The sequence below is a fragment of the Spinacia oleracea genome, chromosome 6 (assembly GCF_020520425.1).
Source record: "Spinacia oleracea cultivar Varoflay chromosome 6, BTI_SOV_V1, whole genome shotgun sequence".
Lineage (NCBI taxonomy): Eukaryota > Viridiplantae > Streptophyta > Magnoliopsida > Caryophyllales > Amaranthaceae > Spinacia > Spinacia oleracea.
In genome coordinates, this window is record NC_079492.1 from 111,551,030 (window position 1) to 111,576,993 (window position 25,964).

Below are 25,964 nucleotides of genomic sequence, written 5' to 3' on the forward strand. Positions count from 1 at the left end.
ACCTTTTGCAGCAATAGGATATTGGTACATCTTAAGCAATGCAAACTTTTGATTGTCTGAACTCTTTTTATGCAGATGCTAAGGGTAATTATGGAGTGGCCAGTGGTCCTATTCAGACAATCGATGTCTGGAGTAACAACGGCATCAAGTACTTTGTTGAATTCAATGACTTGTGTCAACCGCTTAGGAAAGGTGGACAGATCTTGGTCAGATTCATTGGGAGCCTTGCAAAGATGGAGGCTTACTGTCCAGTTGGATACAAGAACTGGAAAAAGGTCGATGCGGCTCTAAAATCTAAATTGTTACAAGAGATAGATGTAAGTATAATCTTAGGAAATCATCTGCTTCAATTTACTTAAAAGAGACCTATAAACTTAATTGATACTCCCATGAAATGCATCTGTTTCGATTTACTTAATTAGACCTATAAACTTCAATAAATCATCAGATTATTCAATGTTGAAATGCATCATTCACCCACAAAAAGTAAATACCAAGTATGATTGGAAATCAGCAGCACCTGAAATATGGTTGGAAATCTGAAATATGATTGAAAATGAGCAGTCTGACTTGATTCCTATGCTGATTGTGGTAAATCATTTTTTGCAGGATCGCTTTGTTATTCCTGATGGTCCAGTATACGTCACACAAATTCTCAAGCGTGCCAATAAAAGCTGGAAGCAGTATAAATACTCTCTCAAGAAATATTACTACAAACCAGAGGAGAAAACAGAAACACATATGACCACAGAAGCAGTTCCGCAACATGGAATTAGCAGTAAGGAGTGGATAAAGTTGGTTAGATTTTGGTATTCAGATGAAGGGAAAGTAAGTACCATGTTTTTAGTTGAAGTTTGATTAATCTTTGTTTATTTTTTCCTTAATAAATCTCTTTGAATGTGAGTGCAGAAATTGTCAGACTGTGGAAAAGAAGCACGAGCCTCCCAAACTCAATTTCATAGATCTGGTTCTAATAGCTATGCGAACCAACAAGCTTATTATGTACAAATAATTTATAATTCTTTTATTTATTTCATGATGGTGTCATCTTTCTAGATTTTCTTTAATACTTCTTACATTGCAACTCATATATAGGAAGACGAGCATGGAGTGAAAATGAGCTTATTAGCCCTTTGGATAAAGACTCATACGGGCAAGGACGGGACCTTTCTTCCAAACACACTCACTGAAGATTTTGTTGTATGAGTCCATATTATTAAGCTATTTGATTGAAATACTTAAAGTCCACACTGCACTAAATGTGTTTCCGAAACAGTTTCTGAAATTCATCTTGCATTGTTATCCTAATTTTTTTGTGCAGGATGATGCAAAGGCCATGGTTGAATCGCTGAAGAATGTAGACCCTTCTAAGTCTCAACAAGAACTCGAGAATAAAGCCTTTGAGGACACTATGCATGGTGGAAAGGTACCAGAATGTCCTGTTGGTTACGGACTTGGAGTTCGAACGAGCGACGTTTATGGAGTGCATGGTGTGCTAAGGAAGAATGGATATGGAAAAGTTCGACATAGGACCTTGGTGATGGAAAATGTAAAAGAAGAAGTGTCAGCTATCAACAAAAAGAATGAAACACTTGAGAAGGAAAATGGAAAGCTGCAAGAGCAAGTGAAAGAGAATAATTGGCTGCTTAAAACTCTTATTGGACAATTTGCTCAACTAGTAGGTCAAGTTCGTACAGGAACTGCTTCAACAAAAGCTCTTGATTGTGCACAACAAGTCTTGGGAATGGCACACAAAAGGGTAATTATTCTAATTTCATCTCATTTAACTCTTTTTGCATTTGGTTACTTCCAATATTTGAATTGTCTTGGAGCATCTTGTCTGCATCTACCTTCTGTACTTGATATCTGTATAAGCCATAACAATCTAGGTTGTTTCTAGGTTGTCATGATCATGTTCCCTGTTGTGTGTGTGTTCTGCTGTGTGTGTGTTCAAAACAGATAAACACAGCTGAAAACAAAAACAGATAAACATAGCTGAAAACAAAAACAGATGCTTGAAACTGATCAGAACTGATTTGTCTAAAACTGATCAGAACAAAGCTTGAAAACCAACATTTATTGATAGTTAATACAGGGAACTGAAAAGGTAGTATATGAAGTGCGCTTTAGCATTCTAAAAGAAGTGCGCTTTAGACTGTAGACAAATACCAGATCTAGACTTTCACATTATAAAATATCTACATTCAAATTACCCAATTCAAGAGATAAAATATCTACAGCAACTCAACCCTAGTGTGATTGTAGTTGTAGAAAATTGAATGAACCATGTGAAAATCATGTGTAAATAAAGGAATTTATTTCTCTGCGGATCTCTGAACTTAGCTGTTTAGGACTATGGAGCTTAAACTTGAGGTTTCGGTGTTATTGTATTGTTGTGGAGGCAGATAGGACTTATAATAACAAACCCTAGTGTGATTGTAGTTATTGAAAATTGAATGAACCATGGGAAAAGCATGTGACATTGATTTGTTTCCATTCATCGGTTTGTTTTCATTCATGGGAAAAAGGACGAAGTATGTGATTTGATTACATCTAATGGTGTCTGGCTATTTGCTGTCTCTTTTTTGTATAGTGTAGCTCTGGTTAATTTTGCCTTAAATTGAAAAGCTTGATAGACGATAGGCTTTTGGCATGGACGTAGTTTGTTGAGATGGTATATTTTTCACTTGTTTCTTGTGGAATGTGAATCTGGATATTAATTTCTACATCAATGCTCCTCTCTTGGGTGTAACTATATACTCATGTGATTTTCATGTTTGTGGTGGTTGATTAGATGGTACCAAGATTCCAAGAAGGACTATTTGTAACGTATGAGGGGAAATAATATATTTTGCACCCGTTTTCAGAATACCTGTCAATTCTCATATAGATTCATAGTATAGCTCACACTCAAATATGTTAATAGCCTAATAGAAACCAAATACTCATTCGATATTTGTTTATGTGTGTTGTTATTTTGTCAAGTAGTATTAACTGCACAATTCCACCATCATTTTGATTGACAGTTGACTTGAATGAAATGTCAAACCAACTGTTCATGCCAAACTTCCAATTAAAAATGTGATAGTTGGTTTGGACCATTGCTTAGGTCACATGGGAGTATTAGGCAGTTGTTCATAATCTGCTAATTTGAATGCTCAATTTCGTTTATGAGTTTTATTTCTTGCTTTCTATAAGTTTTTTAAAATCAACTCATCTTACTGACTAGCATGAGAAATTCATTAGCATATCACCTTCATCATGACAAAAGAAAAACAGAAATCTCAGAATCCAACATCTTGATGTTTAAATTGTGCACATGATGCCGCTTCCTGAATTTAGCCTAGGTTTCTTAATTGCTGCCCTAAACTCTTTCATATGATATCAGCCTAGGTTTCTTAATTGCTGCACATTGTTCGAACCTGTTGGATCAAGTACAACTTGTTTAGCTTAATAATATCAGTCCTCTGACTGTAAAATTCCCCATTTTACTTGTTTAGCTTAATTGGGATCTGTTTGTTGAGGGTTATGGACTTATGGGTGCGATCATACCAGTTCTGCAGTATGATAACATCAGATCTGTTTGCTCAGAACTGCAGAACTGATGCAACTATGATAACATCTGAGCAGGAACAATTTGCTCAGATACTGCAGAACTGTTGCCTCCAAGGGTTCTTCCAACATCTTGAAATGAAACAACGCGCTTCACGGGTTCCTGAAGTTAGTAGACAACCAAATATCAGAAAAGTGAAAGATAATATATATGCATGATGCTAGAAAAGATAGTATGAACATGCTGTATCATCATCAGTTACAAAATGTGTGTTTTATACACCTGGTCATTGACATGATCACTCCCTGCATGTTGTGTGTGTGTTCTGCTGTGTGTGTGTTCAGCTGTAGTATTTATACCCCTGGGTCTTTGACATGTTCCTGGCTCTGCTATGCTTTTGCTCATTTATAATAGACATTCTGTGAGTGATATAGAACAAACTAGAACTGAATGTTGTATTTAATTTCCTTCGTAGTTCAAGTTTCCGACTTATTATGTACTTATTACATTTTGTATTTTTCTTTGAAGGTCGTCCAACGTGATAATGTGCAAAAGCAAAATGAAGGCCAAGACACTTTAGCTTCATATGAGCTACTACCATCGATCATCTACATATAGTATATATAAGTACGTAGTACATCTTAGCTAGTTAGTTTTTCTAAGTTTTAGTTTTTCTTGGCCTGGTTTGATTTATGATGTTGTTTTGGACTATTTGGTTAGGATTTCGATTAGTGATATATATACGTGTATGTTTGGATTCTGGTTAGTAACATACGTGTACGTACTTTGAATTATAAGTTGATTTTATTGTTAATTGAAGACCAAGTATTCACAATTCAGGTTAATTAATTGATCGATGTTGTGTTACGTTGCACTTTAATTTTAAATTTATAATTGTACGTGATGAATAATGTTTTATTATATATATATATATATATATATATATATATATATATATATATATATATATATATATATATATATATATATATATATATATTTATATATATATATATATGATACATGAATTAATATATAGGTACGTGGAAAAAAAAAAGGCTAATCATACAAATAATTTGGACGTTTTTTGGGGTCGTATTATCGTGCTCATTTTGAATTAAATATCCCGCCAACATAAATTTCTGGATGCCTGTAGGTGTCGAGGACATTAAATAGGAAAATGTTAAAACAGGAAAAAATCTTGTGGCGTCTAAGCTGAAGAAAACATGGACGCCAAAAAGCGTCGAGGACATTGATTAGGAAAAGACCTGTGGACGCATATAAGCGTCTAGGCTGAAGAAAACATGGACGACAAAAAGCGTCTAGGACATTGATTAGGAAAAGACCTGTGGACGCATATAAGCGTCTAGGCTGAAGAAATTATGGACGCCAAAAAGCGTCGAGGACAATGATTAGGAAAAGGGTGGGGCAAAGCGGGAAAATCTTGTGGACGGCGAAAAGCGTCGAGGTTGTCGACGCTGAAGGATGAAAGTGGACGCCAAAAAGCGTCCCCGTGCACGACGCCAAAAAGCGTCGAGAATATTCTCGACTTTAATTTTCTCGACGCTTCCTTAAAGCGTCGAGGGCTAATTTATCGACGCTTTTTGGCGTCGAAAAACGGTCCAAAAAGCGTCTCCAAAAGGCGGGATTTGTAGTAGTGTAAGTCACAGACGCTCCACCGATGGTCAAAGTTCACCCCCTAGTGCACAAGGTGGAAATGCAAATAGATTCGTATCTCCCACCCAGACACAATCCACCAGATTTTACGCAATGGTGCAACTCCCACCGGAGGCAATAACCCATATGAATACCCTTCGGGCATGTTCATGGATATTCTGCCTGAATTTCCCTCACGTGTGGTAGACAGGTACCCCAATTTTCCCCAGTTTAATATGTCAATTAAAATCATGATATGGAATGTCTAGGGTGTTGGAAGTCAGATTTTTTTGACTATGATACGGGAAGTAGTGAGGGTTAATAAATCGACATTTATGGCCCTTGTCGAGACTCATATTAGTGGAGAGACGGCTCCAAAAATTTGTGATCGAATTACCTTCTCTGGCCAATTTCGTGTGGAAGCTCAAGGATTTAGTTGTGGAATTTGGTTGTTTTGGAAAAAGGAATTGATCTCTGTCAGGATCTTAAATGCATACACCCAACACATTACTATCGAGATCTTGAAGAATGGCGTGGAACCTTGGATATTTACTGCATTATATGCTATCCTAGATTCGACTCTTCGTCGACAATTGTGGGAAGCCCTAGAAGATGCTAAAAGGAGATACCCAGGCCCTTGAATATTGGGTGGTGATTTCAATGAAAATGTGACTATGGATGAACACATAGGAGTTAGAGGATCGTAGATGCACCGACGGTGCCGCAATTTTTCTAATTGGGTCGACTCAATAGGCATGATTGACCTTATGTTTTCAGGCCCAACACACACTTGGGCTCGTGGAGATACGGAGGAATCGTAAAAAGCGGCAAGACTTGATAGTTTTTATGTAATGAAGATTGGAGACCTTGATTCGATGCAGGCTCGGTGCGTCATTTACCCAAAACAAAATCGGATCGTTGTCCGATAATTGTCAGTTTGACTGGCTTTGACCCAGTAATTACGTCGACCCGACCGTTTCGATTTCAGGAAGCATGGTTAAGTCACAACTCTTTCGATAATTTTTAACCTCGAATTGGGTCTAAGATGCTCCAATTGTTCCCTTCTAGTCGGAATTTTCCTTGACGCTGAAAAATGGAATCAAGAGGAATTTCATAATATTTAGAAAAAAGTCTAAATTGTAGGCTAGGATCGAAGGTGTGCAACTCAAATTGGCTGTTTAATGGGATAGAGGATTAGTAAAGTTGGAAATCAAGCTATATCGTGAATTGGATGATGTGCTCCATGAAGAATAAATGAGTTGGTTTCAAAAATCACGACTAGAAGCAATAGAGGATGGGGATCGAAACACTCAATTCTTCCATCTATCGACTACAATCAGAAGAAACCATAACCGAATCGAAGCTTTGAAACAAAGCGATGGTTACCGGGTTACGGAACCAAATGTAGTTAAGAGATGGTAGTCAATTATTGGAGGAATATTTTCACCAAAGAACACCCTCATCTGGCGGTTAATGGAGTTATGCCCGGGTGCTTCCCGATAATTTCGAATAAGGAGTTACAGGTGCTTGAGACACCGTATGCAAGTTGTGAAGTGGTTAGAGAGATGAAGGGTATGCAGTAGTTTAAAGACCCCGGACCGGATGGCTTCCAACCACTCTTCTACCAAAGGTACTGGGATATTGTAGGTGTAAATGTGAACAAACTCGTGCTTGATGTCGTTATAGGAGAAGACTTCCCGGAAAGCTTAAATCGTGCGTTCCTTGCCCTCATACCAAAGGTAGATAGCCCACAAGATGTGACACAATTCAGGCCCATTGGATTGTGCAATATAGCTTACAAACAAGTAATGAAGGTCATTGTTAATCGCATAAAGGCTATTATTCCTTTGATGATCTCCCCAACGCAATGTAGTTTTGTACCTCAACGTAAAATAACGGGTAATATTATTATCTTACAGGAAATGTTGCATACTATGCGTAAGAAGAAAGGGAGTGTAGGTTACATGGCAATAAAGATAGATTTTGAAAAGGCCTACCATCGGTTGCGGTGGAGTTTATTCGGGATTCGCTACTAGAGATGCGGCTACCTTAAGGGATGATAGAAGTTATAAGAAATTATGTTACCTCCACCCAATTTCAGATTCTCTGAAATGGTGAGGCTACTGAAAGCTTTGTACCGTCAAGGGGGATACGATAGGGGGATCCCCTCTCGCCATACCTCTATGTGATATGCATGGAACAACTCTCGCAATTAATTGAAAATGCGGTCAGAGTGGAGACATGGATGCCTGTAAGGGCTAGCCATAATGGGCCTAAGCTCTCTCATTTACCATACGCGGATGATTTAATTCCCTTCGGTGAACCCACTGCTGATCAGGCCAAGATAAGCATGTCTTGCTTGGACCAATTTTTCTATGTTTCAGGAAGTAAAGTGAGTGTAGCAAAGTCTAGGTTTTCTTTTCAAAGAACACGAAGACGGAAGTACGCAAATTGGTGAGTCAGGAACTTCGAATAAAGGAAACGAATGATCTTGGAACATACCTTGGGGTGCCTACTATTAATGGTACAACGTCAAAGAGAGAGTACCAGTACATTGTGGAAAAAATTAATGGTAAGCTTTCAGGATGGAAAGCTAAGATGCTTTCACTAGCAGGAAGAGATTGACCATGTTTGCTATTAGTTCCAAGCCTTACTATGCAATGAAAAGAACTAAAATTCTACACTCCACATGTGATGAGATTGATCGTGTTTCGAGGAGACTTCTGTGGGAAGGAAGGAAGACCAACGACTGATTCATCTTGTTTCATGGTGAAGGAAATAATGCCCTTGGTCCAAGTATGCATTTAATGTTAAGTATAATAAATGTGGTTCAGTATTAATTAACAAGTAAATAATTCAGTGAGATCAAGTGAACTGTATGCCTAGCTAGAGGCTGCTTCAGTTCAAGTGGAATTAATTATATTAATCCACAGCTTACTCTTGAGTGAACCCGTAGGGTCACACAAATAGTACGTAAACGGATCAAGTATATAATGGAATTAAATACTCCATCTATGGATATTCGGAATCTATGGATCTTGGTTTCAGTGGGAGCTAAGATCGTCGAAGGAAAATAATGAATACTCCGGAAACGATGATATTGCCGGAAACGGAAATATGGATCGTATCGAAAATATAAATATTATCCAAGTCGTAGATGTTGCCGGAAACGGAAACATGTTACGTATCGGAAAATATTATCGGAAATGGAAATATTGCCGGAATCTGAAATATTGCCGGAAACGGAAATATTGTCGGAATCGGAAATATTATTGGAATCGGAAAATAATTTCGAAAACGGAAATATTGAAATGGAAATTAATTCCGGAATCGGAAATGTTAAAATTGTTCGTATCGGAAATGAATTCCGGAATCGGGAAATTAATCGGAAGCGCGTCGTACGAATTAGCATCGGACGAGACTTGCTAGACGAAGGCCCAGCACGAAGCCAGGCCCGCTTACAGCAAGCCAGCGCGCCACACATAGGCAACCAAGGCCACGCCAGGCCCAGCGCAAGGCCAGGCCCAGCAGGCCAAGGCTGCCAGCAGGCTACGCGCGCAGTGGGCTGCGAGGTTCGCGTGGGCCGCAAGGCTTGCGTGGGCTGAGCGCCCGCAAGGGCTAAGCTCGTGTGTGTTTGTGTCCGATACAAATCCTAATTCTAATGGGATTCGTTCAATGATTAAATTCCTAATCCTAATGGATAAATTAGTTAATAAGAGTTTTAACAAAATTCTAATTAGGCTAACTAGTATCCTAGTAGGATTCCAATTCCCTTTGCATACCCCTATAAATATGTGGCCCTGGTTCACAATTTAAGGACGAGTTTTCAAGTATTCAAAAGGTAAGAATTTAAGCAAAAATTCAGCCAAACTCTTGCCCCATATTAGCCGAATATTACTAGTACCTTAATGGCGATTCTAGTTGGTCAATCTTAAGGCGGATCCGGACGTGCTGTGGACTTTCTACACTTGGAGTCCTAAAGACTTGTTCTTGTTCGGTTCGGGCGCAGCTAGGGAGGGCACGCTACAAAGTGTATGCATTCTAGACTAATTATTTGATTATGTGCAATTAATTTGAATCATGGCATATAGGTTTTTCCGCATGATTTATGTTGTTCATATGTATCATAACCTAACAGTGGTATCACGAGCCTCTTATTAATTGCATGATCAATTTTTGCTTAACATGGTTAAATTTTACAAATTTGCAAAGAATTAAAAGGGGTGATTAATTTTTGCAATTGTTAATTAATTGCAAATTGCGTTTATTTAATTATATGTACGCAGTTTTTCGGCAGTTTCTTCGTTACTCAACGAAATCGAGTGATTTTTGTGTCAATTCCGTATGTAAAAGGCATTCTAAAATTTTGACAAAAATTCTTTTTTTCGGCCGAACCCAGAATTCCCAAATTCGATGCCTAACTATGACTTTTCGGAGGTTTTAGTTTTTCGAACGCAAAAGTTTGTAAATTTAACATGTTAAATTGAATATTTGCGATTCTTGTTGTTAAATCTTAAATTTTTGATTGACCTACTGTATATATTTAACAAATTTGAATGCCTAAGCTTGTTAATTATACAACCTAATTTGTAATTGTAATTAATTTGTTGAAATTCGAATAATTTAGAATTTGATTTGATTTTCATAATTAATTGACGATTTAATTAGGTATCCATGATTAAAAACCACCATAAAAATTGTTGATTTGTGATAAATTTTAAATTTTTTATGACCTAGATTTGAATCCATGTTAATCGGAAATTAATTGATTAATAAATTTTCAATTTTTCGCCCTAAAATTATGAAATTAATATGATTTATTACTTTGTCATTAATTTTGAATTAAAAATTTTAAATTTTTATGAAAAACGCTCATAAATGTTGCACGCACAAAGCAATGGACGCTGCGTGTTACCCTTAAGGGGTGTTGTATAGTGCGGGCACGAGACGACGAGCAAGGGAGCTTGTCGCCCGTGCGGTACGAATGCAGCGAGCGACAAGCAAGGCACGCGCGCAAGGCCCAGCGCCTGGGCGTGTGTGCTGTGCGATGGGCGAGGGCGATAGGGCAAGGCGACGATACCATGTGGGCGATGGGCATGTGGGCAGCGATGGGGCTGCGCCACATCGCGCGCTGGCTCGCCCAGCAAGCAAGACAGAACGCGCAAGCAGGGAGCGATCCCTCGCCCAGCGCGCGCTGCCTTGTGCAGCAAGCAGACGGGACGAAGCAATGGGGTTGCGCGCATCGTAGCTTGCGTTGGCTGCGTGTGCGTGTGGCGTTGCTGCTCGTGCCTTGTGCAGCGATCAGTCGTATGGGGCGCAGCAGCCTCGTGGATCGATGGGGCTTGGGCGCAAGCCCAAGTGCCTCGTCTTGCTACGATTGATACGTTTTGATTTTAATTTTAGATTTTCAGTTCGGAAATAATTTTAAATAACTTTAAAATTAATAATTTAAATTGTTTTCTCAGAATTTAATGTTGATTATTATAATTATTATAAATTTTAATTAATACTAATTGTTTTACTAAAATTAAAACCTTGAATTAATTTAAATTTTATTGTTTAATTCAATTGAAAAATAAAATTAAATGGATTCGATCATAATTTTATATGAGCTTTAAATTTTAATTAAACTTGTATGTTTCCGATTAGACTAGAAATACATTTTTATGTTTAAAATTAGTAAAGCAAATAAAGTTATTGGTTTAAGTGGGAGCCTTTAGTCATAAACTCTTGATTAGGTCTACAATCCTTTAAGGTTAAATAACTTGATTAGAATTAATAAGGACTGGATAATTAGTAGATTATTGGTGCCCTTGATTAATTGCTGCAAATATTTATGTGATGCATAACATGTGTTTTACTAACCAGCTATGTGGGCCATTCATGATAATGAATGGGTGAATGGTATATATTGTATTTGTACTGTTTTGTAGGTTAATGAAAGTGACTAGTATGGCCCAAATAGGATAGAGAATATGGTCTGCGTACCATTAATTTGAATGTAATATTGGTCTAATGCACCAAAGTTTTTTCAATTCATATATGGTCTGCCTACCATCAAATAGTTATAATTAGTTTAAATTATAGCTTATCCTATTTGAAGAAAATGGCGCCTCCCATGGTGGAATTCAAGACGGAGTTTCCAAACCATTTTCAAGACGAACTTTGAAGTTGAAGCTTCAAGATGAAGTTGGGCCATACTAGATCGATCACATTTATATCTTATGCATGTTTAAGTTATTTATTGCTTTTAAATATGTCTTAATTATGCATGAGATTATGGCTTGATTATGTTGCATGATTAAGGATTTTAGTTCACTTAAAATCTAACCAATATAGTAAAGGCCTTAAGTTCCAAACTTAAAAATTGAGTTAAAAGGTGCCATGCCAAAATAACACTTACTTGGATAACCTTTACATCAATCTTAGTAATCGTTTTCCGCCATAGCGAGGTGTTACTTATTGATTCTAAAGGGGTAAGGTACACTTGTGAGTACAAGTTAGTTTTGGTGAAACTCAACGATATAAGTAAGGAGTCCTTTTATGTCGTGGCAAATTCGATAGGTTTTCCTAATAAGTTCTTAGACGTACCTATTAACCAAGAGTAGTTTCTAGACTATTAGCAAAAGGCTTTTGCTTACCTAAAAGATTTTAGAATTGAGTCTAAATACATAATGTGCTTAATTCTTCAATGGTTTTAGGATCTTGGAATCATTTTATTCACACCTGCCGGAACACATAACTTGAATAAAATGCTTAATAAACATTAAATTATGCATGCATGCTAGAATTTGAGTTTATTAGGAGAAACTGTGAATGATTATTTATTTGTTTATTCTTTTTCAATTGTAGTTTTAAACTATGGCAAACAACAATTCATTCAACATTCGATCAATTCAGGAAAAGAAGAAGTTGAACGGGAAAAAACTTCCTTGACTGGCAAAGGAACTTGCAAATAGTTCTTATGCAGGAAGGAAAGGAGTATGTCCTGGAAGAGGCGATGCCCGAAGCCGCAGGCGAAGGGGTCACTCAGGCAGCCCTCAATCGTTGGATTGGTGCCAACAATGATGTGAAATGTCTAATGCTTGCAACCATGGGTGCAGATATGCAGAAAATGTTCATCAACTCAGATGCTTTCACGATCATCAGTGAGTTAAAGAACATGTTCCAAGATCTGGCTCGAGTCGAAAGGTTCGAGACCCATAGGCAAATTCTTGAGACCAAGCTTAAGAAAGGCGAGCCCGTAAGTCCACATGTTCTCAAAATGATTGGACTCATTGAGAATATGAGTCGGCTGGATAAGCAATTCTCTCAGGAAATGGCTGTAGACACCATCCTCCATTCTCTTCATAGCGGGTATGACCAGTTCAAACTGAACTACAGTATGAATAGTCTGGAAAAAACACTCACTGAGCTTCACTGTATGCTGAAGACCGCTGAAAAGACGCTTAAAAGTGATAAGCAAGATGTGCTTATGGTGCGTGGGGGAAAGTTCAAGAAATCTGGAAAGAAGAGGAATGCTAAGAAAGGTGGCAACAAGGCCAACCAGACTAAGCAGCCAGGCAGCACCAAATCTGAAAAGAAGAAGGTGAGCCAACCCACTTCTGAATCTTAATGCTTCTATTGCAAGAAGAAGGGGCATCTGAAGAGAGATTGCTTGAAGCTAAAGGAAGATCAGAAGAACGGAACAATCGTTCCATCTTCAGGTATTTTCGTTATAGACTGTATACTTGCTAATTCAGCTTCTTGGGTATTAGATACAGGTTGTGGCTCACACTTATGTTCCAATTCACAGGGACTAAGAAGAAGTAGAAGGTTAAGCAAGGGTGAAGTCGACCTACGAGTGAGAAATGGAACACGGATTGCTGCATTAGCTGTAGGAACTTATTATTTTTCGTTGCCCTCTGGGCTAGTTTTGGAACTGGAAGACTGTTTCCATGTTCCAAGTCTTACTAAAAACATCATTTCTGTTTCTTGCTTAGATGCTAAGGGATTTTCCTTTTTAATAAACGACAATAGTTGTTCGTTTTATTTTAAAGAGATGTTTTATGGATCTGCTAGATTAGTCAATGGATTTTATTTATTAGATCACGACAAACAAGTTTAAACATAAATACCAAAAAGGCCAAAAAGGATGATTCAGATCTCACCTATTTGTGGCATTGTCGATTAGGCCATATTAACTTGAAACGCATAGAAAGACTTCAAAAGGAAGGAATTCTAGAACCATTTGACTTAGAGGATTATGGTAAATGCGAATCATGTTTACTTGGCAAAATGACAAAGTAACCTTTCTCTAAAGTTGGAGAAAGAGCAACTGAACTATTGGATTTAATCCATACAGATGTATGTGGACCAATGAGTACAAATGCTAGAGATGGTTTCAACTACTTTATCACTTTCACTGATGACTTCAGTAGATATGGTTATGTCTACCTAATGAAGCATAAGTCTGAATCCTTTGACAAATTCAAGGAATTTCAGAGTGAAGTAGAGAATCAATTAGGCAAGAAGATTAAGGCACTGCGGTCTGACAGAGGCGGTGAATATCTGAGCTATGAATTTGATGACCATCTGAAAGAATGTGGAATTCTATCAAAATTGACTCCTCCTGGAACAACACAATGTAACGGTGTGTCGGAACGGAGGTACAAAACCTTTCTAGACATGGTTAGATCAACGATGGGTCAGGCCGAACTTCCAATAGAATTTTGGGGACATGCACTAAATACAACTGCACTCACTATAAATAGAGCTCCGTCTAAAGCTGTTGAAAAGACTCCATATGAGTTATGGTTTGGAAAGCCTCCAAAAGTGTCTTTTCTTAAGATTTGGGGATGTGAAGTAGATCGCAGATATATAGATCTCAACCGGAAAGGTACTTAGGTATTTTGATGAACAAGAGCTATGACATTCTATTACTTGAAAGTGACGAACCTGCGACTTACAAACAAGCTATGACGAGCCCTAGCTCCAAGCAATGGCAAGAAGCTGTGTAATCTGAATTAGACTCCATGTCTGAAAACCAAGTTTGGGATTTGGTCGATTTGCCAGATGGCTACCAAGCCATAGGAAGCAAATGGGTTTTCAAACTGAAAACGGACAAGGATGGGAAACTTGAAGTTTTCAAAGCTAGATTGGTTGCAAAAGGTTACAGGCAAGTCCACGGTGTGGATTACGATGAAACCTTTTCACCAGTTGCAATGCTAAAGTCTATTCGGGTAATGTTAGCAATCGCTGCATATTACGATTACGAAATATGGAAGATGGATGTCAAAACCGCTTTCTTAAACAGCATTTTAACAGAAACTGTGTTTATGACACAGCCTGAGGGTTTTGAGGATCCAAAGAATGCTAAAAAGGTATTCAAGCTTAAGAAATCAATCTACGGATTAAAGCAGGCATCAACGAGCTGGAATATACGTTTTGATGAAGCAGTCAGTGACTTTGGTTTCATCAAGAACGCAGACGAATCTTGTGTATACAAGAAGGTCAGTGGGAGCAAAATTGCTTTTCTAGTATTATATGTCGACGACATATTACTTATCGAAAATGACATTCCTATGTTGAACTCTGTCAAGATTTGGCTTGGGAAATGTTTTTCGATGAAGGATCTAGGAGAAGCACAGTACATACTGGGCATCAAGATTTACAGAGATAGATCTATGAAGATGATTGGACTCATTCAAAGCACTTATATCAATAAGGTGCTTGAAAGGTTCAAGATGGCAGACTCCAAGCGAGGCTACCTACCCATGTCTCATGAAATAACTCTAAGCAAGACTCGGTGCCCAAAAACACTGGATGAGCGTAGACAAATGAATGGGATTCCATATGCATCATTGATTGGTTCAAAAATGTATTCTATGATATGTACACGCCTGGATGTTGCGTATGCACTCAGTGCTACGAGCAGATACCAGTCAGACCCAGGAGAGGCACATTGGACTGCTGCCAAGAACATTCTGAAGTACCTCAAAAGGCACAAAGATGATTTCCTGGTCTATGGTGGAGATGATGAATTAATTTTTAAAGGTTATACAGACGCAAGTTTCCAAACCGACAAAGATGATTTCAGATCACAGTCTGGGTTTGTCTTCTGCCTCAACGGAGGTGTAGTAAGTTGGAAAAGTGTTAAGCAAAGCACCATTGCGGATTCTACAACTGAAGCGGAGTACATTGCTGCACATGAAGCAGCAAAGGAAGCTATATGGATAAGGAAGTTCATAGGTGAACTTGGTGTAGTCCCCTCCATTAAAGGACCAATAGCTCTGTATTGCGATAATAATGGAGCTATTGCACAGGCAAAGGAGCCTAGACACCACCAGAGAGTCAAGCATGTACTTCGTAGATTTCACCTTCTACGAGAGTTCGTTGAAAGAAAAGAATTTGAGATAAGCAAGATTGGAACTGATGACAACATCTCAGATCCATTGACTAAACCTCTACCGCAGGCGAAGCACAACTCGCACACTGCAGCTATGGGAATCAAGCATGTTGGAGAATGGCTTTGATATCCTTATTTGATGTTTTAAAGTTTTAGAGTTTAATATTTTATAAAACATTATTGGTTAATCATTCACATAAATGAATAGAATTCATTTTCTATTTATTTTGTGGTTTATTAAATGATGAGTCCCTTCAATTTGACTATATATTGAAGATAGACTGTCAGGACCAGTCCTGTGACTAAGAAATGTCTATCAAGTGAACTTAAATATCAAAAGTTGAAAAAGGTCCCTGGTCGGAGTTTTCTATAAAGATGGACACATAGAAAACGTTAGACGCCTAGAATGCAAGATGACTAGTAGTTCTGTTTCTTGAACTATGTGGACATGGCAATGTCGTAATCATTTGCATAGATACTTACTTTTGGAATACTAGTATCGGATAGACCTATGAAACTTTACTGTAAGAGATGAAAATATGTCATAAGTAAATTTCATTAAAATTATTAGACACTAAATCCTCAATACCTGAGTGATTTGAGATTACTTGGTTGAGAACTGCTTACTTTGACGTTGTCAACCGTCGCACCGTAAAAGGAGGCTATAAAGGCAACGCTCAGGTAATCACCTATCAAACGAAGTCTAATCTCAAGATCGCAAGATTGGGATTGTCCCCCCATAAATCGGGATGAGATGCTAAAAAGTTGTACAAGGCCACTCGGAGAGCTAGAAACTGTAAAATGCATGGTCGTGCTCAGATGAATCATAGGCTATGATTATCTGTTTATTTGATCAGTTGAACTCTGAAACCGAGAAACACCTCTGGACATAATAAGGATGACAACTCTTACCTTATGTTCAAGAGCAAGCATCGAGTGACAAAGGAATTAGAAAATGCACACTTGTCCCTAAGGACAAGTGGGAGACTGAAGGAAATAATGCCCTTGGTCCAATTATGCATTTAATGTTAAGTCTAATAAATGCGGTTCAGTATTAATTAAAAAGTTAATAATTCTGTGAGATCAAGTGAACTGTATGCCTAGCTAGAGGCCGCTTCAGTTCAAGTGGAATTAATGATATTAATCCACAGCTTACTCTTGACTGAACCCGTAGGGTCACACAAATAGTACGTAAACGGATCAAGTATTTAATGGCATTAAATACTCCATCTATGGATATTCGGAATCGACGGATCTTGGTTTTAGTGGGAGCTAAGATCGTCGAAGTAAAATAATGAATACTCCGGAAACGATGATATTGCCGGAAACAGAAATATGGATGGTATCGGAAATATAAATATTATCCAAGTCGTAGATGTTGCCGGAAACGGAAAAATGTTACGTATCGGAAAATATTATCGGAAATGGAAATATTGTCGGAATCTGAAATATTGCCGGAAGCGGAAATATTATTGGAATCGGAAAATAATTCCGGAAACGGAAATATTAAATATTTGTTCGAAACGGAAATTAATTCCGGAATCGGAAATGTTAAAAATTGTTCGTATCGGAAATGAATTCCGGAATCGGGAAATTAATCGGAAGCGCGTCGTACGAATTAGCATCGGACGAGACTTACTAGACGAAGGCCCAGCACGAAGCCAGGCCCGCGTCCAGCTAGCCAGCGCGCCACACAAAGGCAACCAAGGCCACGCCAGGCCCAGCGCAAGGCCAGGCCAAGGCTGCCAGCAGGCTGCGCGCGCAGTGGGCTGCGAGGCTCGCGTGGGCCGCAAGGCTTGCGTGGGCTGAGCGCCCACAAGGGCTATGCTCGTGTGTTTGTGTTCGATACAAATCCTAAATCTAATGGGATTCGTTCAATAATTAAATTTCTAATCCTAATGGATAAATTAGTTAATAAGAGTTTTAACAAAATTCTAATTAGGCTAACTAGTATCCTAGTAGGATTCCAATTCCCTTTCCATACCCCTATAAATATGTGGCCCTGGTTCATAATTTAAGGACGAGTTTTCAAGTATTCAAAAGGTAATAATTTAAGCAAAAATTCAGCCAAACTCTTGCCCTATATTAGCCGAATATTACTAGTACCTTAAGGGCGATTCTAGTTGGTCAATCTTAAGGCGGATCCGGACGTGCTGTGGACTTTCTATGGAGGGACGACACTTGGAGTCCTAAAGACTTGTTCTTGTTCGGTTCAGGCGCAGCTAGGGAGGGCACGCTACAAGCCTACAAAGTGTATGCATTCTAGACTAATTATTTGATTATGTGCAATTAATTTGAATCCTGGCATATAGGTTTTTCTTCATGATTTATGTGTTATGTATCATAACCTAACACGTGGGATACAATTACAAAAAACAAGGCTGATGGGGACTAGGGATAAGGTCTATGAGGCAAGTAAACGCTGCCTTCCTCACCAAGTTGGGGTGGAGGATGTTGGTTGAGACGGAGACACTTTGGTCTCATGTTATGCGAAGTAAAATATTGTGATAACCAGTGTGACTTGGACATGTTTAAACATAAACAAGGGGCTTCGAATGTGTGGAGAGGAATGGTGGATAATATTGATGTCCTTAGGCGGGGTGTGAGCTTGGCTGTAGGGAACGGTCAAAGAACTTTTTTTGGCACCACAAACGGGTTGGGAATCACACCCTCCTTGATGTTGCTACCACGGAACCGCCTATGGAGGTACATGACAAGATTGTGCAAGAAATTTGGGATCCATGTCAAGGATGGAGATGGGAAGAGTTTGTGGATTTTCTTCCTACTAAAACCATTCAGCAAATAGGCTAATTCGAGTTGGTGGAGGATGAAGAGGAAATTGATAGAGTGTACTAGAATGGCTCAACGATGGGCAATTCACAATGAAATCTGCTCTAAAAATAATAAGGGGAGAGCTAGATATGGGGGCTACTGGGCACTGGGATTTGGTATGGAAACTACCTATACCACATAGACTTCGTTTCTTTCTATAGCTAATTAGATAATAGGTTGATGACAAATGCTAATAGATTCATTAGGAGGCTCACAGATGATCCACATTGCTTGGTGTGTGGTGAGGTAGAGGAAAATGTAGACCACATACTCTGAAAATGTCCAATTGATGTTCCGGGATGGCAAAAGTTCCCAGGGATAAATGATCATGAACTGTTTGGTAGAACATTCCACACATGGGTTATCTGGAATGTTACTCCAGATCAAACAAGGGATAGCAAGTGGCCAATAATGTTCTACACTACACTTTGGTGGCTATGGAAGTGGAGGAATTATAGGGTATTTGATAGACAACCAGAGATTCCAGTGGATCAATTCGGTTTCATCATGGAAAAGGTGGGGATGATTACACAAGCTATGGAACAAACTTCTGTTGTAGAAGGGAGTAAGAGGATTGGAACCAGAGATATTTTTGTAAGGTGGGAGTACCCATGAGGTGGGTGGGTTAAGTTGAACACAGATGGGGCGTCAAAGAACAACCCATGGTTAGGAGGGGCTGGTGGCATTGTTCGTAGCTGTGGGGGAGAAACATTGGGCATTTTTGCTGTTAACTATGGAGCTACTTCAAGTAAAGGCTGAACTTTCTAGCGGTCTTGAAGGGTCTGGCATTGGTGTGGAATAAAGCCCATAAAAGAGTTGTGGTGGAGGTTGACTCAATGGTTGTTGTTTGCATGCTTCTAAGAGATAAAAATCCTAGCTCTCCTTATTACCACATAGTCAGAAGATGCAAGGAATTAGCAGAGAAACAAGAATGGAAAGTGGTGATTACACACTGGTTTAAGGAAGCAAACTGTGCTGCAGATTGGTTGGCAAACTATGGGGTTTTCCTAACCCCTAAGCTTGTAGTTATGGAAGAGCCATCACCTGGACTTCGTAGGATTCTGTTGGAAGACTTGGGTGGCCTGGCATTGCTGCACAAGGTGCCTGCAGTAGAAGCTTGATGCAGGAGTTGGTTACTGTATTTTTTTTTTTTCTTGCTTTGTCATAGTTATTTTTCTGGTTTTCTGTGGCTTTTTTACTTCCTGTTTGTGTGCGTTTTTTATTTCCTTTAATTGAGGGGCTTGACGCACTTTTCACAAAAAAAAAAGTTGTTTAATGTGTGTTATATTTCTGCTCTAAAATTGATGTTACTTATATCATAAAGAGTAGTTGTTGTGGTCCAAAAAGAAAGAATGATCTAATACTCTAATTATGTCCTATCTCTACAGATATAGATTTTCCCGTTGACCTCTTTAAAAAAGAGTGAAAGACAATTTCAAGTATGTGTTCATAATTGTAATTGATAACTTGATAGGAAAAAAAAACATCTCCACAAACTTTTTAAGTAATCATGATTCGTGAGGTATATTTTCATCTTTTAGTTAGAAATTATACATTGTATTACCCAAGTTCTTAGATCTTAAGACTTGTTACTTGTTACTAATTCTTTTCTATAAAAGATTAGCTATTTGTATATCTTAAAAAACAAATAATTTATTTTTCTTGAGAAGTTATTTCTAAAAAGAAATTATGAAATATTCTATTAACTGAAAATGTTTCATTAAGCTAATGAAGTGTGTAATTTTTTTAAAGGATTCTATCTAAAGGACAATGAAAGAGAATGACACATCTAGGACCTCAGCTTTCCAGTTTATGGCTTGTTTGGAAACCATCATTGCATTTGAAACGATGGAGTTGGCCCAAATGAACTGTTTGGCAACTAAAAGAATTTTCATTTGGATTTGGCCCAAATCCAAACCCCAGACAAGACCAGTTCAATACTTTAAATTTTAAATCCATTTAGATATTACGTCATTTTAAATCCGCACTCTCCCCTGCTTCCGATCGTCTTTGCTGTTTCCTCTTCTCACGTTCTCTCTCTTCATCCACCATGGTTGAACTCTTCATATCTCAAGACCTCTCAACCTCAATCAATTCTCTTGATCTCCTCATCTCAATCTCCACCAATCTTTCTTCTCATCTCAGCCTCCTTCAATTCAATCTCGTTCACCATTCCTTATATCTCCTTCATCACCCTCGTTCTCGCATCCTCTTCGCCACCTCGCAACCACATCATTGTCGTCGATAATATTTATGGATATTTGGCAACCTTGCGTTCTTCCTCGAGATGATTGTGCTTTCATGACAAGATTCAAGATGAAGATAACAAAACAATTAGGGTTTGGTTTTCCCCAAAGTTGAAGCTTGCTTGCAAATTTTGATTTTCTGTAGTCAATTGTTGATTAATCGAATAATTCTAATAATTAGCATATTAAATTGTTGTTAAATCAACACATTTTCCCCGATTTTTGGGATACTATTGAACCCCATTATTGTTCTTTATTGTTAGGGTTAGGTAAATCGTTAGAGTTGGTTATATTGTTGTTGTTGATTTGGTAGGAATATATAGATTAAATGGGTTTTTTTTTTTTGTAATATTCCTTGTTTTAATGAAATAATGAGTGTTTTTTCTATGAATTAAAACTCGAGATTTTAATTGAAATTCTTTTTTATTCCCAAACAACATATTAAAATTTGAAATTCTGGATTTGAAATTCTCTTCTCTCCCAAACACCAAATTTTGGATTGAATTATAAGATTTCAATTCCGAAAATTGAAATTCATTATTTGTAATAAATTCATGTTTCAAACCCTACCTTAGGTACATTTAATACTCACACAAACAACCAACTTTTTTAATTATATTGATTTAATAAGTCAAACTCTAGCAGCCTACTCGCTTTCCTTTTACTGAAAACCATAAAAGTACTTATTAACACGTAATTTTATCACAAATTCCTAATCTAATAAAACCGTAATTTTTATCCATTATTATTATTATTATTATTATTATTATTATTATTATTATTATTATTATTATTATTATTATTATTATTATTATATGTGGGTGCTGAAAACCGCAAATATGATGGTGCAGGGGTGTGCACATTGCTCTTGGTGCACTGGTGTCCAAACAACATGCAATAAATATAAAACGCGGATATCTTGTTGAATCCGGAGAAGAAAAGAACAAACGTTGTTTTTTTTTATAAAAAAAGAACAAACGTTGTTCTTTTGTTAAAAAAAAGAACAATGACTGCTCTGTCCCTTTTTTTTCGTTCTTTTGTTTTTCACTCCATTTTTCTGGTATATATACCTTCTTTTTTATAATTTTCGAATCAGAATTTGTGAAGAGGAGAGAGAAAAACTATGGAAATGAGAGAGAAACTGTGAAGAGGAGAGAGAAAGTAATGGGAAATTCTAAGATATTGGTTGATTTTTCTACTTCAATATCAAATTCTATTGATTCTTCTTCTTCAAATTTGAATTCCTCTGCTGATAATCCGATTTGTGAAGGTAATTTTTCAATTTTTTAAAATGAATTACTTATTTATGATCATTTTGATTTCCATGTTCATTATTTTCATCATTTCAATTTATTTTGATTTTTTTGATCATTTCGATTTCTGCATTTCTTAATAACCTTGATTAATGTATTTTGATTCTATATTTTGATAATTTTGATGATTAATGTATCTTGATTATATATTTCTGATGATTTTGATTTTTGTTCTTTTTTCGATTTTATATGTTCTTTTAGTCTTATCTTTTGTTCTTTTATATATTGGTTCTCATATATGTATTAAGAGATTGTAATAATACAGAAAATAATTATTGAACATGTTGTTCTTTTTTGCTTTAGCTTGTTGTTCTTTGTTCTTTTTTGCTTTAGCTTGTTGTTCTTTTGATATTACACACTTCAGATCAAATTGTTCTTTTACCATTTTTGTTGTTCTTTTATCTTTTTTGTTGTTTTTTTTTTCACATGGTTAAAATAAGTGTTCTACATGATATGTTATTTTCTGCTATTTTTAATGTTCTTTTTCTTTACTTTATTATGTTCTTTTATGCTCTATTGTTGTTTTACATGGTTAAAATAAGTGTTCTACATGATATGTTCTTTTCTGTATTTATAATGTTCTTTTTCTTTATTTATAATGTTCTTTTAGGTTCATCCTATTTTTGTTCTTTTGAGGAATTGCTCTGTTTATTCAGCCTCTCTTCTTGTTCTTTCAGCTGTTTTTGAAGATTTAACATCATTTGTTGCTGGTCAAGTAAAAGCTTCCTTTGCTCTTCAATACTGTACTTTTTGAAAAAAGAACAAACTTAAAAGAACATTAAGATTTATATCTAATAAACATAAAAGAACAGAACAACAAAACCCAAAAAAAAAAAAACAAGTGCACCGTTCTTATCATGAACATGGCTTGTATTTCTTCTCTTTCCCCCTCTTTTTTTTTTTTTTTTTATTTTTCATTTTCTATATATATAATATTTCTCCTATTGGATTCATAACTTCTCATTTTAGAAACACATTCTTGAGATAGAAAGAGGAGAGCTTTTAGTTTCTCCCAACAAAAGAGAGATTTTATGAGAGAGAAAGTTCAAAACAAATTTTCTCCTCCTTCTTTCTCTGAAATGTGATTTTAATTGAATTACGTTTACAAAAAACTAGTTTATTAAGCGAAATACTATTTCAATTTCGCTATTTTTTGAATTTTTTTATTCATTCAAAGAGGTTTATGCTGTTGATGAAGGTGCATCGGGTGATTAAGGTAAATTTTCTCGTTCTTAATTCTATGTTCTTTTTAAATTTTAATGTTCTTTCCTTATACCTTTCTATTTCTGTGGCATCAAAACAGTGTGTTCTTTTTTAGAATCAGCAATTGTTCTTTTTACATATTTATAGTGTTGTTTTTCAGATATCTTTTGATAAATAAAATAACAGAATTAGAACATAAATTGGTTGAAAAAGAACATTTCCAGAACTTAAAAGAACAAGAAAAAATATAGATCTGGTTTTAAAGTTCATCAAAGGTTCGTCGTTTTATTTTTTAATTAGAACATAAATTGGTTGGAAAAGAACATTTCCAGAACTTAAAAGAACAAGAAAAATTATAAATCTGGTTTTAAAGTTCATCAAAGGTTCGTCGTTTTATTTTTTAATTAGAACATACTGTAAATTGGTTGGAAAAGAACATTTCCAGAACTTAAAAGAACAAGAAAAAATATAACTGCTTTTTATATTTGTACCTTTTGTCTGATTTGTCAATATTAGTGTTCTTTTTGTTAGTGTTCTTTTTGTTAATGTTCTTTTGTTAATGTTCTTTTTTTTTGCGGTTTTTATTTTTGTAGCGTTTTATTGTTATTTATGTGCGTTTTGGGACAGGTGCACCAAGAGCACCATGCACACCCCTGCACAATCTGAGCGTTGATGATTACGAGCTGTTAGATCTGATCACAGTGCACGCACAAGATTGCTTATCATTCTTCTCATTTTGAGCTCCCTTCTCATTTGAGTGTAAATCTATGTATGTATATATATATATATATATATATATATATATATATATATATATATATATATATATATATATATATATATATATATATATATATATATATATATATATATATATATATATATATATATATATATATATATATATATATCGAGGTTTGCAAAAACACACCAAATACCCTCGCGTCTTTTGAATCACATAATATACCCCTATTTTTCCGTACTGTTCATGAGATGCACCTTCAGTTAACAGACGTTAGTCTGCCGTTAGTGGCGTTTTACTATTTTACCCTTAATACATGTTTTTCGACATAAATTCCAAAGAAAAAAAATCTCAAATTCTTTCTCTTTCTCTCTCCTCTCAGATGTTCTTCCTCCTGCTCTCTGGTCGCCGGCGGCGTCCGATTTCCGCTCATGGTCGCCGGCGGAGGCCGATCTCGGTCCAGGGTTCAACATCCTCAGGTTGCACCGTCGATTCAGTGACCCAGTCAACTCTCCATCTCCTCCATTTCTGACGACGCTCCTTCCAAACTCTCCAAAGATTGGAAACCAATGTTTCTCAAACCCAACAGGAGATTCGAAATATCCAGATTAGTTCTTGAATTCTTCGAGAAAAATGGATTCTCAAAAACCCAGTTGGAGACTTTGAGGAATTGGTGATACGTGATCCTCGTGTTCTTGCTTCTGATCTTAACAGAGGTATTAGGGTAAAATTCGAAGGAATTAAGGATTTAGGTTTCTCATGAAGGAAATAATGCCCTTAGTCCAAGTATGCATTCAATGTTAAGTCTAATAAAAGCGGTTCAGTATTAATTAACAAGTTAATAATTCAGTGAGATCAAGTGAGCTGAATGCCTAGCTAGAGGCCTCTTCAGTTCAAGTGGAATTAATGATATTAATCCACAGCTTACTCTTGACTGAACCCGTAGGGTCACACAAATAGTACGTAAACGGATCAAGTATTTAACGGCATTAAATACTCCATCTATGGATATTCGGAATCGACGGATCTTGGTTTCAGTGGGAGCTGAGATCGTCACAGGCAAGAAATGAATACTCCGGAAACGATGATATTGCCGGAAACGGAAATATGGATCGTATCGGAAATATAAATATTATCCAAGTCGTAGATGTTGCCGGAAACGGAAACATGGCACGTATCGGAAAATATTATCGGAAATGGAAATATTGCCGGAATCGGAAATATTGCCGGAAACGTAAATATTGTTCGTATCGGAAATGAATTCCGGAACCGGGAATTTAATCGGAAGCGTATCGTACGAATAAGCATCGGACGAGGCCTGCCGGACGAGGGCCCAGCACGAAGCCAGGCCATCGCCCAGCAAGCCACACGCATCCAACAACACGCCAATGCCTCGACCAGGCCCAGCGCAAGGCCAGTCCCAGCCAAGGCTGGCGCGCGCGCACAAATGGGCTGCGGGCAGTGGGCCTGTGCGCCGTGCGCACAGCGTGGGCCGCAAGGCTTGCGCATGGGCGTGCGATGCTCGTGCGGTGCGTGTGTACGTGCTATACGAATCCTAAAGCTATCGGGATTCGTGCATAGATTAAATCCTAATCCTAAAAGATTAAATTAATTATTTAGAGTTCTAATAGGATTATAATTAATTAATTAGTATTCTAACAGGATTCGAAATCCTTTCCAAGGTTATATAAATATATGCCTAGGGTCATAAATTTATACACAAGTTTTCAAGTATTCAAAGCTAGGATTTTTAAGCAGAAAAATCAGCCATAACTCTTGCCCATTTAGCCGAAAATAAGTAGTGCCTTAAGGGCGATTCTAGTTGGTCAATCTTAAGGCGGATCCGGACGTGCTGTGGACTATCTACGGAGGGACGACACTTGGAGTCCTAAAGACTTGTTCTTGTTCGGTTCGGGCGCAGCTAGGGAAGGCACGCAACAAAGAGTATGCATTTAAACTATGCTAAATGATTATGTATAAATAATATGTTTTCCTGGCTTTATGGTTTTTCCGCATGATTTATGAATTGTCA

At 37.1% G+C, this 25,964-nt stretch overlaps 1 protein-coding gene across 1 annotated transcript; it reads left to right on the forward strand.

The window, feature by feature from the left end:
• The first annotated feature begins 18,478 nt into the window (after positions 1-18,478).
• LOC130463480 (uncharacterized) lies at positions 18,479-19,549 on the forward strand. The gene is made up of 3 exons (XM_056832620.1): positions 18,479-18,544; positions 18,738-19,027; positions 19,183-19,549. Exons 1-3 carry the CDS (start codon positions 18,479-18,481, stop codon positions 19,547-19,549), a joined length of 723 nt encoding a protein of 240 aa, XP_056688598.1.
• Positions 19,550-25,964: the final 6,415 nt, after the last annotated feature.